The sequence below is a fragment of the Lactuca sativa genome, chromosome 9 (assembly GCF_002870075.4).
Source record: "Lactuca sativa cultivar Salinas chromosome 9, Lsat_Salinas_v11, whole genome shotgun sequence".
NCBI classification, from domain to species: Eukaryota; Viridiplantae; Streptophyta; class Magnoliopsida; order Asterales; family Asteraceae; genus Lactuca; species Lactuca sativa.
Window position 1 is genome coordinate 16,569,309 of NC_056631.2, and position 16,845 is coordinate 16,586,153.

A 16,845-nucleotide genomic window follows, 5' to 3' on the forward strand; every position below is an offset into this window, starting at 1 on the left:
ATGTTCTTTCAATATGACAATAATGAAATGATCTTTGATGTTTACCAAGATAATGATATCAATAATTTGTTAACAATAATATGGGTATGAATCTAGAGATGTATAGAATGAACTAAGATTATTCAAGATATTTTATAATATCATAGTCTATTTTTTAATCCATTCAACCTCTTTAGTTTGAAAGAGTTTGAAAATGCCATTTGTTATTCAAACAAAATATAATTTGCAAAATAAAAAAATAAGATTGTTAGACAGATTTAAAATGATCAGCCTTCCATATGGAGTGACATAAAAACACGTACAAGAGAGAGGCTATTAAGTAGATTTTTCCTGAAAATTCTAGTATACATGTATATGATATATTAATATTCTGTTTATTTACTCAATACTCATATATTGGAGCTGTGACGTGACCCAAAGTTAATAATTAACGTGAAATACTTATCTCAATAATTTGCCCGTTGATGTACGCAAATTAGTAAATACAGAAAAAGATATTTAACAAAAAAATCTGTTTCTAAGTTAACTTTACTATTTTAATATACATATAAAGAGAAATAAAACCCACAGATCTCTTGTATTTAACGTTCTCAGTATACGAGAAAGAATATCAAGTAAAAATAAAAGTGCAGTCTTTTGACCAATTACTCACATCACATGTCAACTTAATTTCTTCATTCTTTTCTGACTTTTTAAGTCGAGCCTTTTTCCGTTTAACCTTAATCTTCACGATAAAAGTATTTAATTAGCGTAAATTACAAAACTCGTCCTTTGTTTTTACAATTCATTTTTTCTTTAATAACCATAAAAAATTAACCACAAAACAAACTTGAAATCCAAATTAGTAAAACTAGATTCTTCTAGAGACTACATTTTATGAATGTACTACATCCACGATTTTTTGTAATTTATTCAAACATTAAAAAATATATATATATAACTCTAAATATAATATATACATTGGTGTATGCTATCTCTGTCGACTACAACTTCTTTATAAATGAAAGTGTCCCACGTAGGACCCCCGCATAGTAATGACCTCCCCCAACACTACACTTTTCATCCCCTACAAAACCACCGTGCATGAAAAACTAAACACCAAAAAAACCAAACACATCATTCGATTATTCTATCAAACTCCATAGTAATCAAAGTTGAGAGGACACCAAATTATTTACACACATTTTGGATCAATCGCAACCAGAAAATGGGAGTCAAAATGGTGGTGGCGCCGCCCCATGCAGGGGCTATATGGCGGGAAAGACTAGCTTCCGCCTTGAGAACCGCCATAGCATGCACTATAATCGGCTGCACCGCCCTATACGGTCCACAACCCATCCGCAACCAAATCCAATACCCATCCGTAGCCTATGTAACCGCCATCTTAATCGTTTCAGACGCCACACTCGGCACCACATTAAGAGGCTCTTTCCATGCACTCTGTGCCACCGCCCTTGTCCTCCCCTCATCCATCCTCTGTCTCTGGGCGGTGGGCCCGTCGCGGTTCACCGAGAGTGGTGCTGCCGCCGCGGTGGCTCTGAGCGCCTTTCTGGTGGCGGTGCCGGAGTTTTTACCGCTTCTAGCCAAGCGCATTGCCTTTGTACAGCTGGTGATTATATATGTTGGAGCGGTGGTTCGTGGTGGCACCGCCGATGCGGTGACTCACCCGGTTCATGTTGCGGCGTGCACCGCCCTTGGAGCGTCGGCTTCTGTCCTGGCTTTGATACTGCCGTACCCTAGACTGGCTGTTACTGAGGTATGCTTAGATACCTGATACCTCCCTTTTTGTCTTTTCATCGAAAACAGATAATTATTTTACTAAAAAAAGACATGTTAATTAATTTTATACTTTTGTTGTTTTGTATAGGTGAAGAAGCAATTTCAGTTGTATACAGAAAATGCGTCAGAAAGAAGTGGACTTTATATGAAAGCTTTCTTAAGTGAAGACAAAACGACAGCGTGTGATCTCATTTCACAAGGTGAACCCATGGTGGAATCAGGAACTAAGCTCATTAACCACATCAACCACATCCAGGAAGGTGTGAAGTGGGAGAGGTATCGTATGCGGGATTTCAAGCGAAGTTTCGTGAAGATGGAAGACCGATTAGACGATATTGAAACACCGATAAAAGGAATGGAATTGGCGCTCGATTCCATTCCGTCTTTTCCTATTGGAATCGTGAATCCGGAGTTAAGATCCGTGTTGCAAAGCGATCGCGTGCACCAGACGTTAAAGCTCGACCATGCCAAATGTTTTGTCCCGTTCGATGAAGCGGTCACGGTTCCGGAACGGAAAGACGAACTCTTCGATAATTCACTACACACACTCACAAATTCCCCCCCAACGCACCGGAATCTACCGGCTTTTTTCTTTTTATCGTGCTTCGAATTACTCGTAAACAACTCGAGCATGAACCCGAAACCGGAATCGGAAACGAAAGCGGAATCGGAATCAGTCAACAGTCAAGCGATTGATGTTGGACAAGAGTCAAGAATTACCGGACCATATAGCCAACAAAGGATTGTGTTTGGTTTAAAGTGCTCGATTTCATTAGGGCTTGCAGTGCTTTTGGGTATGTTTTTTGACAGAAAGAACGGGTATTGGTCTGGGCTAACAATCGCGATTAGTTTTGTGGAAGGAAGACAACCGATTTTCACAGTTGCAAATGCTCGAGTACAAGGAACAGCGATCGGGACAGTTTATGGGGTGCTCGGGAGCTGTCTTTTGTATCAAGTTGCTGAAATAAGATTCATAATCCTTCTACCATGGATCGTTCTCACAAGCTTGTTACAACATAGCCGGATGTTTGGAGAAAGTGGCGGCATCTCAGCAGTGATCGGAGCTCTTCTTATTCTTGGACGGAAAAACTATGGGCCTGCTAAGGAATTCGCGATTGCGAGGCTAACGGAGGTTTCAATCGGGCTTTTTTGCATGGTGGTGTTGGAAATTGTTCTTGAACCAGTCAGAGCTTCAACTCTTGTGAAACGCCACGTGTCAAAATGTTTGGGGATAGTAGACGATTGCTTTAACAAAATATCAAGTTTGAATTTTGTTTTAGTGAAAGAAAATATCAAACGGTTAAAATCCGATATAAATTTGTTGAACAACTTGAGCAGAGACGCGAAGTTGGAACCATGTTTCTGGTTTCAATCATTCCGGGGGAATTGCTATGATCGCGTGCAAAAGAGCTTATCGACAATAGTTGATTTGATGCAGATTATGATCTATAACTTGGAGTTTATCGATTCCGATGAAGGTCGGAAAGAGCTTCAAGAACATGTCAATCGGAATCTAGAGATGTTGAAGGTTAACGGAATCAAGCATCTACAAAATATCATGTCGGTGAAGTCGATCAAAGACTTCGAGCACCAGTTACAAGAACGGGAAGGATTCCTGGACCTGGAATCAGCAAGACCGATTCCGGTGTCAACGGATTCAACGACTAAAGACATCGATGCTTTCCTTCAACACACAAAGGAGGTGACAGATAAAATTCAAGCAACCGAAGAATGGAAAGAGAAAACAATTCTTCATTTGAATTCATTAGGATTTTGCATCTATAGACTTATGGAGGAAACAAAGGAAGTTGAAAAATGCATTAAAGAAATCATCAGATGGGAGAATCCAACAAGACAAATAGATTTTAACCAGCTATGTTACATGATTGACAAGTAAATTTTAACAATTTTAGGGAGAATTTAAACAATATATAGAAAGATTGAGAAATTAGTTTGATATGTAGATAAAATATATGTATGCAAATATTATGATATCTTTAATTAGCAGAATAAACTACTCTTCATTCTTCAATATAATCATTTCAAGACACTTAAAACTTTGCTCCTAGCAAGATTCTTTAACATTGGAATGTAAAGGAAAGAACAGGGGGGAAAGGGAATGGGAATCGAAATCGGAATGGGAATGGGCTATGGCTATCGACCTCATTCGTCTTCCTGGCTGCGAAGCCTGGCTAACTTGTTGGTAACAACCACATCCAACTGAGCTGCACGTTCAACAATCTCCTTCCTTTTACGGGTGGATACATTGTGTGCAATTTCAGCACAGTATGTTCTGAAAATGGTAAAAAAGAGTTGAAATTGTTAATAGAATTGAAGAGAAGTTTGTGATTATATATTTTATAAGTGAATATATATATAAAAGTAGGATATATATACCTATTGTGCATCATGAGGACTTCAAGTTCTTTAGCATTGTGGACAACAAACTTCTTGAAACCATTGGGAAGAAAGTGGCGAGTTTTTTTGTCTGAACCATAACCAATGTTGGGCATAAGAGTGACACCTTTAAACTTACGCCTTACACGGGAATCAATACCCTTTGGTCTACGCCAGTTTTCCTGTTATATAAAAACACATAAGGTCAGACTAATTCTAGTCTTTAACATGTCTTTGTGAAAGTAAAACAAGCAGAAAAATGTACCTTCACACATATTTTCCAGTCACTGTGGGGCCTTTTGAACTTCTTGACCCTCTTCTTAACGATCTTCTTATCAAGTTTAGGGACTGCCATTGATAACTATAAAAGAAACCACAAATATTTATTAAATACTACCAAAGATAAGATAGATAACAGTTAAATGCGAGAAAGTCAACAGTAGAACAAATAGATAGAGTTGGTAGTTTCAAGAAGAAAGCTTTCTTAAATATATTAGTGTGTGATGTATGATCTTAGCTATTTGAGGATGCTTGCTTTAAAATCTAACTAACATGTAAACAATGACTTGGGATGACTCCATATATTAGACTATTAGGTTCAATCAGCTTAACATCTATGAAACCTGAAACAAAGAAACAAAAATGTCCTTCTAGTTCTCCTAATGACTTTGCGTTTACATTCGTGTGTATATAACAATGCTGATTTTAAGGATAGCGAAAATAATCACCAAACAAGCAAGAAGAACTAACATCAGACACAAAACTGACGAATAAGAGAAACCAAATGTAGAGAGAGAACACATAAACAGATTTCATTACTACAACATGGTAAAATCATTATTTTTCAGAGAAGAAAACAACAATTTGAAAGAAAAGTATTCATAATTATCTCCCCTGATCAATTGAAAAACAAGATGGAGCTCAATGTGGTCAGAAAAGGCACAGAGACCTACAACTAGCATTCGGAATGATTAAAGGCGCTAAAACGCATTAGAAATGTTCTTCAAATTAAAAACCTAAAGATGTGCAAACCATAAAATACATCTATGCATTATGTTTTTACGTGTGAGAATGAACAGCAGAGGGAGACGAAAGCTTCAAACCTGAAAAGCTAGACGCGAAGAGACTGCGTGACAAACCTCCCTTCAACAGAGAGTCCTGTTTAGAGCGAGGAACAATTAGGGTTTCATATAAACGATTCTGAGGGAGTAAGGCCTAAGGGGGTATTGACAATTGGGCCAATATTTCTTTAGGCTGGGCTTTTAAAAAGACCAATTAAGGCCAACGTTTTCTATTTTCTTTTTATAATTTATGTACTCTAAAGCATGGATATAATTGGTAGGATATGAGTCAATTTTTTTAAACCGATACAAATTATAATTCATATAAATATTTTAATACCATTACGTACGGAGTTTAGTTGCTACCAATTTGTTTGGCCAATAATAAGTTTAACTGATAGATAATGGTATATATTAACATGTATGAAAATTTTGGGAACCAAGATTGGTGAATGAAAGGTTTAATGAAAGGTTTTGTGAATAAGAGTTTTGTAATTTTTAGGATTGAAAATTCAATAAAAGAGATTTATTAATATTTACAATGAGTTTAAAAGTTAAAACAGTAGACAAAAATAGGACACACCAACATGAGTTTAAACTTCAAACATTATTGATACGTTAAATGATGTTCTATTATGAGTTTATATATACAAACTCTTGATTTATTGTTATTATGCTATGAATTTTTTCATATGTCTTACTGTTTATGCTTTTTTGTGTACCTACGGCTTTAAAAAAAGCTCAATGAAAGAAACATAGTCTATGTCAAGAAGAAACATACTCAACACCAAGATCAACGGAACAGAAGAAATTGGTTCAGTACATAGAAATTATATCAATTTGTTGTCTTGTATGCTACTTCTTTTATATAAATTCATATTTTTATATACGATATTAGTTCGCTGTGATTTATATATATATATATATATATATATATATATATATATATATATATATATATATATATTATAAATTTGGATGAATTTATATGCTTATATGTTTTGTTATGAATTCGGATTGTACGAATGTATATGTATTTTGTTATGAATATGCATTGTTAATTGGTATTTACCTAAAATATTATATATTTTACAATGAATACAAGATTTAAAATTTTAGTAATTTAAAACTTTAAAATTTAAAAAATCTGAAATATTAAATTTCCAAAATTTAAGAATCCCACAAATTTCTTTTATTTCCATGGTTATCTTACGGTACAATTAGCATTTTACCCCTACATATGTATTAATATAATATTTTTATTAATAACCAAAAATAACTTAATTGAAGAAAAATGATTGGTTTTCGATCGAGCCTTAAACATCATATCACATTTAAAATAGAAATCCAATAAGTTGGTCCATTAATTGTAAATGACTTAGCCCGTTAATTAAAATACATGTTTTTTTTTATTTGTAATTGTGTACTCATCAATTACAACAGGAGGGAAAAAAGAAATTGATATATATTTTTTTTTGTTCATGTGATTGTCGCTTTACCTGCTGCTACCTCCTGCTTCACGAGAACTTCTTCTTGGCAATTTGGCTTATTCACCTATATTTAATTCTCCACCTTTAAAGTTTTATGATTTAGTTTAATTTATTTCTTTAAATTGAAAACCTAATTAGCCAACTAGTTACTCACTCGTATTATGTTTAAGTCTTTAATTGTGAATTTTAAATCTTTAATTTTATTTGTAGGGTTTATTTGGATTTTTTTTTAAAAGGACATTAGATGTTGGTAGTAGTGATGATGGTGGAGGAAAAAGTCCTCAACCTAAACCACAACCACAACATATTCCACGTAGTTTTGATATTAATAATCTTCTTTCGCACCTGATGGATAGACCAAAAATAACATCATACCATCCAAATCAAATGGATGAAATAAGGAGAACATATTGGATTAAAGGACCTTCTCAACCAAAAGATCATTATTTTCCATCAATAAAAATTGGTTGTAAGAACATACGTTTTGTAAAGGAATGGTTTGATGAATTTAATTGGTTAGACTATAGCATAAAAGAGAACAAAGCTTGTTATTTATGTTGTTACTTGTTTGGATACATTGTTGGGCAACAAGGGGGGAGAAATATATTTCTGACAGGAGGCTTTGACACTTTGAGTAAAAAGAAATCGTTGAAAGATCATGTGGGTAAAGTTGCCGGTCATCACAACAAAGCAAAACAAAAATGTGAAAATCTAGTAAAGAAAACCTAATCTATTAGTGAAGCTTTTTCAAAAGCAAACTGAAGTTGAAGCGAGTAACTATTAAATTCGATTATGTGCTACAATTGATACTTATAGATTTTTATTGAAAAATACATTACCATTTCATGGTCATGACGAGTCGGATGTATCAATTTCTAAAGGACTTTTCATTGAAGAAATATTATTCATTTGGGACCATAATGAAAACATTTATAACGTCTTTAGAAAATGCTCCAAAAAATGAAAAGTTGACGTCTCCAAAGATTCAAAAAGAGATTGTTCAATGCTTTTCAAAAGAGATAATAAAGTCCATTTGTGAAGAAATTGAATGACGTGTTTACTCTATTAGTAGACGAGTCTTGTGATATATTCAAAAAGGAAAAATGGCTATGGTTTTGCGATATGTTAATAGCCTTGGATTAGTGAAAAAATTATTTATTAGAATTGTTCACGGGAAGGATATAACTTCTTTAACTCTAAAAAAAGCCATTGATTTGGTATTTACCAACATTAACTTGAGTATATCTTAGGTAATAAATCATGAATTATTTTTTATGTATTTGAATTTTTATCTATTTTATTTCTTATATATACAAATTTTTTCTTTTGAAATAGTAAGAGGGAAAGGATATGATGGAGCAAGTAATATGTGGGGTGCATACGGTTTGAAAGCATTGATATTGAAAGATAATCCTTCGGCATATTATATGCACTGTTTTGCACACCAACCTCAATTAATGGTTGTGACTGTAGCAAAAAAACCACGATGGTGTTGATGATTTCTTTGAGCAATTAACTTTGGTGGTTAATGTGGTATGTGGTTCTTGTAAAAGAAAAGACATTATATGAGATAGTTACAAGGAAATGGTTCAAAAAGAAATTGGTGATGGTGAAATTGAGACCGAAAGATTGTTAAATTAGGAGACTTCTTTTGTTCGAGTTGGGGATACAAGATGAGGCTCACATTATAAAACAATAATAAGTTTGAAGAATTTGTTTCTGGAGGTTATCAAGGTTCTTAAATATGTTGAAGACAAGAGATCTTGTTTAAATAACCGAAATCAAATGTACGTTATTTGGTCGTATTTCAAGACTCTTGATTTTGTGTACTATTTACATTTGATGTTGGAGATTTTTGGTCTCACGAATACCTTGTCAAAACATCTTCAAAGAAAGGATCAAAATATTTTGGAAGCGGCTTCTTTGGTAAAAGTGACGATCAAAATGTTCAAAGCTTTTAGAAATAATGGGTTTCGTTCAATGTTGGAGAAGATATTTTCTTTTTGTCATACACATAAAATTAAAATTGTGGAAATGTCCGAATTTTATGTTACTCCAAGAAACCGTAGAACCAAGGTTACTAATCAACATCACTTTGATGTTGATATTTTCAACACGATTTTAAATATGCAAATTCAAGAAGTTGGAGACCGTTTTAGTGAAGTGAGCAGCGATGTTCTTGAATACATGGCAACTTTGAGTCCTTGTAATGCATTTTCTATGTTTAACAAATCAAAGTTGGTGAAGTTAAGTAAGTCAGACAAAACTGATTTTAATGATTCAGAAAGGGTGTATCTTGATGGTCAACTTGAAACCTGTTATCACTCTTTGATTGATGATGAAAGATTTTATAATTTGAAGGGCATTGCAGACCTTTCTCGTTTGATGGTGGAAACCGGGAAACATCTTTCTTTTCCTTTGAGTCTTTGTAATACTTTTTTGTTGGCTTGACGATGATGGTGACGTAATTGTGCTTTTGTGTAAGTATGCACATCCTATAATAACGAACTTGAAAAAAAGTCATACTTTTATCTCTGGTACCTTGATCCACCATTTACAACCTTTACCACGACAAACCACTTCAAGTGTGTTTTTTTTTGCAAATTTGTTGGTTCTAATATGAAATCCCTATTCGACACCATTTATTCCCACTTCTAGCTTTTTATGTTATTTATATGTGAACAACTGAAACTCTTTGATACACGATAACGGTTTATGGGCAAGTGACCAATTATGTTTGTAAGTTGAGAGTTAGAGACAATATTAATGGATGAGGAAATCCTTGGTAAGTAGTTTTAGTGTCTCGAGAACAAAAAAATAAAATGCGTAATTATTCTTCCCAGATTTTTATGGCACAATATTATCATTATTAGAGTGAGTTTCATCACAATATGATATACTGTCATAGGTTTACACTAGTTGCCTACGTGAACGTATATTTGAATCATCAAATCAATATCAACAAGTTTTCACAATTGTTTGATGATTTATCATCATTATATGTAGAACCATAGTAAGCAACTTTCTTACCCATATGTTACACACATCCAAGCTCATGTAAATGCCAATCGTAACCAAGTTTGTTGAGTAGTTTGTCTCTAAAGTACTCAATGTCATATGTAATAAGTTACATACTTCGGCTTCAATCAGGACTGTTTTCAACAAGAAATTGATTTGTGGTGGGAGTTGTAAATTGGTATGCAAATAATCAGCTACTAGTTAATACCATTTTGAACAACATAATTCTTAACAAACAACTACATTGTATTCGAATGCGTATTACCAACAATACTAACAAAATAGTTGTAACACCCTATTTTCGCCTTATAGTATAAACGACGAGTCACGTAGATAAACATTTCTTATAAAAGACTATTTAGGATAAATAGCGTTGACGAAAGTTTTAGTAATTGCAAAATAGAGAGCAAAGTTTTAGTAATTGCAAACGGAGAGCATGGGTATAGAGAACGTCCAAATCTAAATGTATAAGAGGAAATTATGATTTTTAGAAGTTACAGCTGTTAGCCTATATATTATTAGTCCACTTGTTTATGGGCCCTTTAGTCTTTAGCCTATTAGGGTTTTTGTCTAGCTAGTATTTATATCCGCTTTATTCTTTGTAGTCTTTATGCTTTTCATTGAGAACCCTTGTAATTTTTCTTTATCATACTCATATGACAATGTTATCATGGTATATGAGCAGAGGTTTGATACGTTGTTAAAAGCCTTTTGTAGCAGTCATCTGTGGCGTGGATTGAAATTTTCTAGGGTTACTGTAGCAGATGGTATTCGTTTGTTGTTGCTGGTATTCGTTGTTGATGTGTTGATTCGTTGTCCAATTGATTGCTTCCGTTGGCTTGTTACTCCTTTCATTATTAGATTGTTATACTGTCATTGTGGTTATTTATTCATTGCCAACATGACTGGAAATGATGATTCCCTTCATTCAATCAGTACTCATCTGGATGGAAAGAATTATATGTATTGGAGTTACGTTATGAAGAACTTCCTTCATGGGAAGAATATGTGGGGCTATGTCACTAGGACTAAAGCCAAACCCCCAGTGCCTCAAACTGAGAATCTTGATTTGTTGCTTGATGCTTGGGAGACCGATAACTCTAAGGTCATTACTTGGATTAATAACTTTGTTACTCATTCTATTGGTATGCAGTTGACTAAATATGACACAACAAAGGAAGTTTGGAATCACTTGGAGAGACTGTATACTCAGTCCAACTTTGCTAAACAATACCAGTTAGAATATGATATTCATACCCTCCAACAAAATGACCAGAGCATTCAAGATTTCTATGCTGCTATGTCTGATCTATGTGATCAATTGGCTCTTACTGAATCTAAAGAGTTAAAATATTTTGAGCCTTACATTGCTAGGAGGGAAGAACAACGCTTGGTCCAATTCTTGATGGCCTTGCATTCTGATTTTGAAGGCCTATGTGGAACCATTCTTCATCGCTCTCCTCTTCCCTCAGTGAATTCTGTTTTCCATGAGTTAATTGTAGAAGAGACTTGTATCAAGTCTCATGCGGATAAAGGGTTTAAAGTAACCTCTATTCCTACTCCCGCTCCTGTTGTGCTTGTTGTTTCCTCTAATCAGTCTCGACAAACTTCACGGGTTGCTTGTGATGAGTGTGCATTCTGCAAACAGAAAAATCATCGAAAAGCTCAATGTCCATTGTTAGTCAACAAGGGTAAATCTGGTCAACCTCAATCGGGACAGCAAAATAGGTATGATCAACAGAAGTTTCAGCCACGTTCCTATGATACTCCTCCATGGACCCCTCGTCCTCCACAGTTTTTCATTGCTGCTATACCACCAGTTGACACAGAATCTATTGGAAACATGCCACCATTTTCATTGGATCCCAAGGTGTTTGAGAGTTTCAGACAATATTTGGCCTCTAATCACACTGCCATGTCTGCATCTATGTCTCATTCTGGTCCTACTTCATCTGGTACATCAGGTATTCCCTCATCTTTGTGGATTTTAGATTCTAGTGCAACCCATCATATGACTCCTAATTTGTCATCATTTACTTCTTTGTCGCAAGTGTCATCTATTTCTGTAAGTCTGCTAGTGATACATCTATGCTAGTTGAGGGTGTTGGTTATGTCTCTATTTCTCATATCACTCTCCCTGATGTTTATTACATTCCCAAACTTACTTTGAATCTTGCCTCAGTCAGTCAATTATGTAAGTCTGGTAACTACGTGCTATTTTCTGATTCTGTATATGTTATATAGGATCAACACACACAAAAGGTGACTGGGATCGGCCGTAGGTTGGGGAACTGTATGTCTTGGAGGTTCTCAAAGTATCTGTTATTGTTGCCTCCAACATTGATTTATCTTCTTTTCGTTTGAGTCCTTTGTCATTTGAGTTTTATCTTTGGCATTCTCGTTTGGGACATGTGTCTGTATCACGTTTGAATTTTTTATCATCTAGTGGTGTTTTGGGTCATTTAAACACTTGTGATATTTCTAATTGTAATGGTTGTAAATTGGCAAAATTCTCTGCTTTATCCTTCAATAAAAGTATGTCTTGTTCTACTGCTCCTTTTGTCATTATTCATTCTTATGTGTGGGGTCCTGCACCGGTATCCACAAAGGGTGGGTCAACATATTATGTATCTTTTATATATGATTATACTCGATATACATGGGTTTATCATATGAAATGCAAATCTGATTTCTTTGATATTTATAGCAATTTTAGAGCTCTTGTTAAAACTCAACATTCGGCTGTGATTAAGTGCTTCAGGTGTGACTTAGGGGGTGAATATACCTCTAATGATTTTACTTAGTTACTTGCTTCTGATGGTACCATACACCAGTCTTCGTGTACTGACACACCTCAGCAAAACGGTGTGGCAGAACGAAAACATCGTTATATTATTGAGACTGCCCACTCATTACTCCTGTCTACAAAGTCCCTAGTGCCTTTTGAGGAGAAGTGGCCCTAACTGTTGTGTATGTGATTAATTGTATCCCTACTTCATTGAATTCAGGAATGTCTCCTTTTGAGAAGCTATATGGTCATCTACCAGACTACTTTTCCTTACGAGTTTTTGGATGTTGTAACAACTCAAATTTTTCAAACAAATTTTTCATTTTAAAAACATAATATTTTCCATTAAAAACAAGGCATAACTAGTTTAATTATTCGTCAATACAATTATTCAAACTCCCAAGATCTAAAACAATCTTCAGTGTGTATCGATCATGCCGGCGCCTTCCCACGGTCCTCGCTAGTACCTGAAATACATACATACACAACAACTGTAAGCATAAATGCTTAGTGAGTTCCCCAATATACACTTACACACATACGCCTTTCCAGGCCATGACCTTCTGGTCCTCATTACAACGCCTTCCGGCCCATAACATAATCGCCTTCCGGCTCATAACATATTGCCTTCCGGCCCACATATCATACATAGCACATATAACACTTAACTTACCACATATAGCATACATATCCATATAACACTTAACTTACCACTTATAGCATACATATCCATATAACACTTAACTTACCACTTATAGCATATATATCCATATAACATATTCGACCTTCCGGTCACACAGTCAAACCCTTCCGGGTACAGTATAGTGAGAAGACTCACCTCGTAAGTGCTGAAAGCTAGCAACTCCTGAAATCACTCGCGCACAAACCAACGAGCTACAATCCTCCTATAACATTACATAACTCATTAACACTCATATCAGCTAAGTGTGACTATCCCTAAGAAGTCAGACTTAGGTCAACTCTGGTCAACGGTCAACTCGACTGGACTCGGCGAGTACCATGGCGACTCGGCGAGTCTAGTCGTCCTCACAGATTCCTGAATATTCCCTTTCTACTCGTCGAGTATACCTCTCGACTCGACGAGGTCCTCGTGGAAGAATCGCGGGGCTACCCCGACTCCACTCGCCGAGTCTGATGAACAACTCGGCGAGTCCCAGCACATCTTCAAGCTACTCGCCGAGTCTGAAGAACAACTCGGCGAGTCCATGCCATGCAGACGCGTAACTGCTTCCTGGGATAGGTCTCGTCCCGAAGTACACATGCATGGGACCTTCTGGACCTCTAAGGGTCCTGATACAAGACTATAATCGTGGGGTAACAAGGCATTTCTTCATCAAGTCACTAAATGGGTTCTATAAACCCTAATTTCATAAATACATCAAAGTAACAGATTTGGTCCGAGTTATTACCTGGAAACGCACTCTCTGTGTCCCCCAAATCTTAGAACTCAATCCTCCGTGATATTCCTTTAGCCGAATCCCTCTTCTTCTTGCTTAACCAATTCTTCCAAGTTCCAAAGCTTTCTCCCTTGCTCTAGGCGTCCACAGCGATTAGGGTTTCTCTCAATTGACCAAAAGACTGAAAATGACGGCCTAAGAGGCGTTAAATACGATCCAAACTGAACGGTTAGGGTTTCTGCTGAACAGCGTCGACTCGCCGAGTCCATATCTGGACTCGTCGAGTCCAGTCGCGGACCCGCGACCAAGTCCGCGATCCTACTCGGCGAGTCTAGGCTCCAACTCGCCGAGTCCCCTCTTAAATCACCCCAAAAACATAATTTTAATAATACCTGAGATTCCGGGCTGTTACAATTCTCCCCCACTTGGATTAGACTTCGCCCTCGAAGTCTCATTCTGCAAATAATTCCGGATGCTGCTCCCGCATTTCGCGCTCCGGTTCCCAAGTCATTTCTGATCCCTTACGGTGTTGCCATTGAACCAACACCAGAGGTACTTCCTTGTTCCTCAGAACCTTGATCTTCCGATCCCTGATAGCCACTGGTCTCTCCGCGTAATTCAGGCTCGCATCCACCTGAATATCCTCCAATGGAACCACTGCCGACTCATCGGCTATGCACTTCCTCAACTGCGACACATGAAAAGTGTCATGGATCTGACCCAACTCCGCTGGCAACTCCAACCGATAGGCCACCCGGCCTACTCTTGCAACCACACGAAATGGCCCAATATACCGGGGCCCCAATTTGCCCCTCTTCCTGAATCGAATCACTCCTTTCCAAGGAGAGACTTTCAGGAGAACGAAGTCGCCGACTTGAAATTCAAGCTCGGATCGGCGCCTGTCTACGTAACTCTTCTGTCGGCTCTGGGCAGTCAATAATCTTTGTCTCACTTGTTGAATCTGCTCTGTCGTCTGGAGTATGATCTCCGTGCTGCCCATCACTCTCTGCCCCACTTCTCCCCAGCAAATGGGAGTCCGACACCTCCTACCATACAACAGCTCGAAAGGCGGCATACCAATGCTCGAATGATGGCTGTTGTTGTAGGAAAACTCCGCCAATGGTAAATACGCATCCCAACTACCCCCGAAGTCTAACACACACGCTCGGAGCATGTCCTCCAATGTCTGAATTGTCCGCTCGCTCTGACCGTCTGTCTGGGGATGGTATGCGGTACTAAAATGCAATTTAGTACCCAGCTCCTCATGGAATTTCTTCCAGAATCTGGAAGTAAAGCGCACATCACGGTCTGACACAATCGAGATCGGCACCCCGTGCCGAGACACCACCTCTCTAACGTATATCTCCGCCAATTTCTCCGCCGAAGAACTCTCACTAATGGCAAGGAAGTGTGCACTCTTTGTCAACCTATCCACGATCACCCAAATTGCGTCAACTCCCCTAGCAGTCCTCGGCAATTTGGTGATAAAATCCATAGTAATCTGTTCCCACTTCCACTCGGGGATCTCCAATGGCTGTAACTTGCCATGCGGTCTCTGATGCTCAGCCTTAACCCTACGGCAGGTCAAGCACCTCTCAACGAACCATGCCACGTCCCTCTTCATACAGGGCCACCAATATTCCTTCCTTAGATCCAGATACATCTTTGTAGCACCGGGATGGATCGAGAATTTCGATTTGTGAGCCTCTTCCATCAACGTAACACGCGTACCGCCCACGAACGGCACCCAAATCCGACCCCGAAACGTCATAAGGCCTCGACCATCCTTGACAAACTCTGAGACTAACCCCACAACCCGCTCCTTCTTCTGCATTTCTGGTCGCACAGCCTCAGCCTGTGCCCTACGAATATCGTCCAATACAGGAGTCATCACGGTCAGTCTCAAGCACACATCTCGCAATGGAGTGCTCTCCACCCTGCGGCTCAATGCATCGGCTACCACATTAGCCTTGCCTGGGTGGTACCGGATCTCACAATCATAATCCTTGACCACATCCAACCACCTCCTCTGACGCATATTTAGGTTGGGTTGGTCCATCAAATACTTCAAACTCTTATGGTCCGTGTATATCGTACATCGAACCCCATACAAGTAGTGGCGCCAAATCTTGAGAGCGAACACTACTGCCCCCAGTTCTAAGTCATGCGTGGGATATCTCGCCTCATGAGGCTTCAGCTGCCTCGATGCATAAGCTATCACATGACCCCTCTGCATCAACACTGCACCCAATCCCGAAATCGATGCGTCGCAATATACCACGAAATCTTCCATCCCTTCTGGGAGAGCTAATACCGGGGCTTCGCACAATCTCTGGCGAAGTGTCTCAAAGGAGATCTGCTGCTCGGGCCCCCATGAGAACGTAACACCCTTCCGGGTCAATCTGGTGAGTGGCACTGCGATCTTGGAGAAATCCTTGATAAATCTCCGATAATACCCTGCCAACCCAAGGAAACTTCTGATTTCAGAGGGTGACTTCGGCACCTCCCAACTCATCACCGCCTCAACCTTGGCCGGGTCGACCAATATCCCTTTTTGATTAACCACATGTCCTAGAAACTGGACCTCCCGCAACCAGAATTCACATTTGGAGAACTTTGCATAAAGTTTCTCCGACCTCAATACCTCAAGGACCTCCCTCAAATGCTCCTCATGCTGCTCTCTCGATCTCGAATACACCAGAATGTCGTCTATAAATACGATCACCGACCGATCCAACATCGGTCTGCATACCCTGTTCATGAGATCCATGAACACAGCCGGGGCATTGGTGAGTCCAAAAGGCATCACCACAAACTCATAATGCCCATATCGCGTCCTAAACGCTGTCTTCTGAACATCCTCATCCCGTACTCTCACCTGATGGTAACCCGAC

General features: G+C 38.0%; 3 protein-coding genes across 3 annotated transcripts; 2 read left to right on the forward strand and 1 right to left on the reverse strand.

Moving 5' to 3' along the window:
- The first annotated feature begins 1,029 nt into the window (after positions 1 to 1,029).
- On the forward strand, positions 1,030 to 3,836 carry LOC111885530 (uncharacterized). Its single transcript, XM_023881783.3, has 2 exons — positions 1,030 to 1,756; positions 1,868 to 3,836. Exons 1-2 carry the CDS (start codon positions 1,208 to 1,210, stop codon positions 3,674 to 3,676), a joined length of 2,358 nt encoding a protein of 785 aa, XP_023737551.1. The 5' UTR covers positions 1,030 to 1,207; the 3' UTR covers positions 3,677 to 3,836.
- On the reverse strand, positions 3,776 to 5,417 carry LOC111885531 (60S ribosomal protein L32-1). The gene is made up of 4 exons (XM_023881784.3): positions 5,280 to 5,417; positions 4,442 to 4,537; positions 4,177 to 4,358; positions 3,776 to 4,072 (listed from the first exon to the last, which is right to left on the reverse strand). The coding sequence occupies exons 2-4, from the start codon at positions 4,529 to 4,531 to the stop codon at positions 3,943 to 3,945; spliced, it is 402 nt and encodes a 133-aa protein (XP_023737552.1). The 5' UTR covers positions 4,532 to 4,537; positions 5,280 to 5,417; the 3' UTR covers positions 3,776 to 3,942.
- A 2,413-nt stretch (positions 5,418 to 7,830) lies between these two features.
- On the forward strand, positions 7,831 to 9,178 carry LOC111885545 (uncharacterized). Its single transcript, XM_023881795.1, has 4 exons — positions 7,831 to 7,966; positions 8,063 to 8,145; positions 8,201 to 8,260; positions 8,453 to 9,178. Exons 1-4 carry the CDS (start codon positions 7,831 to 7,833, stop codon positions 9,176 to 9,178), a joined length of 1,005 nt encoding a protein of 334 aa, XP_023737563.1.
- Positions 9,179 to 16,845: the final 7,667 nt, after the last annotated feature.